We start from the raw sequence: 2,774 nt of genomic DNA, 5'->3' as shown, positions 1-2,774 counted from the left end.
TTAAGGCCTCTTTCCCACCTCTCACCACCTAATAGTCTCTCTCTTTCTTTCTGACCATCAACAGCATTCAATATTAAACACATAACTTTAACAATTCGTATGTAAGAGAGTTCTTGTGGCATCTGTCTTTCCAGGCTAAGGTTATCTCAGTATAATATTTTACAGACACACTTGCTTACTTGTAAATGCTATGATTTCTTTAGTTTCTTTGCCAATAAATAAAATTCCATTGTGTATATGAACATTTTTATTATTCATTCATCCATTGATGGGTGGACATTTAGGTGTGTTCCATTTTCTCCCTATTATAAAATGAACATGGAGGTACATATATTTTTATTGCAGGGTATGGAGTCCTTTCGGTGTAGGCTCAGGAGTGGTGTTTCTGAGTTATATGTATATGGCTGTTTTATACTTAACTTTTGAGGAATGCCCACACTGATTTCTATAGTGGCAGCACCAGTTCATACTCCCATCCACAGTGAATAAAGGTCCCTCTTCCCCTACGTTCTCACCAACATCCATACTAATTCGTTTTCTTGATAATACTCATTCTGGTTGGAGTGAGAAGAAATTTCAAAGTTGCTTTAAACCTGCATTTCCATGTTGCTTTGACACCTTAAATATATTTATTAACCACTTGTTTTGAGAACTTGATGTTCAGTTTCATAGGTTATTTTAAATCAGATTGTTTAGATCTCTGATTGTTTTATGTAGGAATTTACTGACATGAACTTCCTTCTTAGACCCTGCAGTAGAATGAATAAAAAAAAAAAGTGTCCTCCATAGGCACACATGTTTGAACAGTTGGTCCACCTTTCATGACATTGCTTGAGGAGGTTATTGAACCTTTAGGAGGTTAGCCTTGCCTGAGTATATCCCTTAGGGTGGACTTTGAGCATTTATAGCCTCGCCCCACTTCCAGTATACTCTGCCATGTGATTAAGATATGATCTCTTAGTTCGAGGCCAGCCTGGTCTACCAAGTGAGTTCCAGGACAGCCAGAACTACACAGAGAAACCCTGTCTTGAAAAAACAAAAAAAAAACAAAACAAAACAAAAAAAAAGATATGATCTCTTAGCTTCTTGCTCCTGCCACCTGTTACCATACCTCACCTGCCATTGATGGACTCTCCTCCCTCTGGAAGCCAAAATAAACTCTACTGTATGCTGCTTTCAGCCATAGTATTTTGACATAACAACAAAAATGTAACTAATACCGATCTGCTTTTGATTTTTCAAATCTAGTATTGTGAGTTGGTACTGGGATGGACAATAAATAACAGGAGGAAGTGACAATGCAGCAGGATCGCAAGGCCAGCTCCTCTGAACAGGAGGTCCACATCGGTCCTTATAGGATCCTCAAGACCCTCGGCACAGGCAACTTTGCTCAGGTGAAACTGGCTGTCCACCTCCACACAGAGGTGCAAGTTGCTCTGAAGACCCTGGAAAAGGATAAAAAGAATGCTACTCTGATTTCAAATGAGCTAGAGATCATGAAATTAGTAGACCACCCTAATATAACCAAATTGTTCCATGTTATGGAAACTACTGAACACATCTGCATGGTTATGGAATATGCTTCTGGTGGTGACCTGGCTGGTCGCATCATAGAGGTGAGCTACATTCATGAAGAGGAAGCCCGACACATCTTCACACAGATAGTTTGTGCAGTTAACTACTGCCATAAGAATGGCGTTGCGCACAGGGACATCAAACCAGAAAACATTCTGATGGATGCAAATAGGAACATCAAACTGTGTGACTTTGGCCTGGCCATCAAGGTTAACACTGAGCAGAAGTCGACAGTGTTCTGTGGCACCCTTCCATACTGTGCTCCGGAACTTTTCAGCATCCAAAGCTATGATCCTAGGGCACTTGATATCTGGAGCATGGGGGTGGTACTGTACATTATGGTGACAAAACACTACCCATTCAAAGCAACAACGTACGACAAGATGAAGGAGGAGATGCAGGATCCACATTACTACATTCCGCCCAAGCTCCCAGCACATGTCGCCAGCCTCATTGTGCAGTTGTTCACTATTGATCCTATGCAGAGGCCCAAGATAGGTGACATTATGGAACATCAGTGGCTGCAGGGCAGTGAGGAGCTTTCAAAAATAAAACGACCCCAAGAAACACTCAGCAGCAAGCCCAACCCCAGTATTATGGCAGCTATGGGGGCCATGGGCTACAACCCCAAGGACATTACAGACTCTTTATATAAAAAAAAATTTAATAGCATCATGGCAACTTACTTAATCTTAAAACATCAGTCACCCTGTGGGGACGACACTAACCATAAGGTTAAACTCATGCAGCCCAGTATTGGCAAGATAGCCACAGATCCTCCCACTGTCCATCTCTTCCTAAAGAAGATAGGGAGTGATCCTGACAATTCCACCTCTGCCTCGCCAGCAAAAGACCAGTCCCACAAGGATGACAAGCTTGTAAGGAAGGACAGCAAGAATCACAGCAAGACTGGTGCTCTGTGCCGCCAGCAGGTGAGCCCGCCTCCCCAGACAGATGCCCAGTGTGATCCTGTGCAGCACCACCCGGAGCTTCTCTTGAACAGCAGCTTGCAGAAGAGAGGCACAGCTTCAAGTGCTGTGTCCTGTGGTCCTATGCAGCATGATGAACAGCTCACGAACAGAGGCTTGCAGAAGAGAAACATGGCGTCTAGTGCTGTGTCCTATATTCCTGTTCAGCACGGCCATGAGCAGGTCTTGAGCAGCGGCTTGCAGAAGAGAGGCGTGGTTTCTAAGGCCGTG

General features: G+C 43.4%; 1 protein-coding gene across 1 annotated transcript in view; it reads left to right on the top strand.

The window, feature by feature from the left end:
• The first annotated feature begins 1,298 nt into the window (after positions 1-1,298).
• Positions 1,299-2,774, top strand: part of LOC114617510 (sperm motility kinase X-like) — a 4,063-nt gene continuing 2,587 nt past the window's right edge. Inside the window, exon 1 of the mRNA XM_028763091.1 lies at positions 1,299-2,771. Within this exon, the coding sequence (XP_028618924.1) occupies positions 1,299-2,771 (1,473 nt within the window). The remainder of the gene's footprint in view (positions 2,772-2,774) is intronic.

This window comes from Grammomys surdaster, unplaced genomic scaffold, assembly GCF_004785775.1.
Source record: "Grammomys surdaster isolate TR1022 unplaced genomic scaffold, NIH_TR_1.0 137, whole genome shotgun sequence".
In the NCBI taxonomy this organism is placed as follows: domain Eukaryota; kingdom Metazoa; phylum Chordata; class Mammalia; order Rodentia; family Muridae; genus Grammomys; species Grammomys surdaster.
The sequence above is the reverse complement of the archived record's forward strand: the minus strand, read 5'-3'. Positions and strand labels throughout refer to the sequence as shown.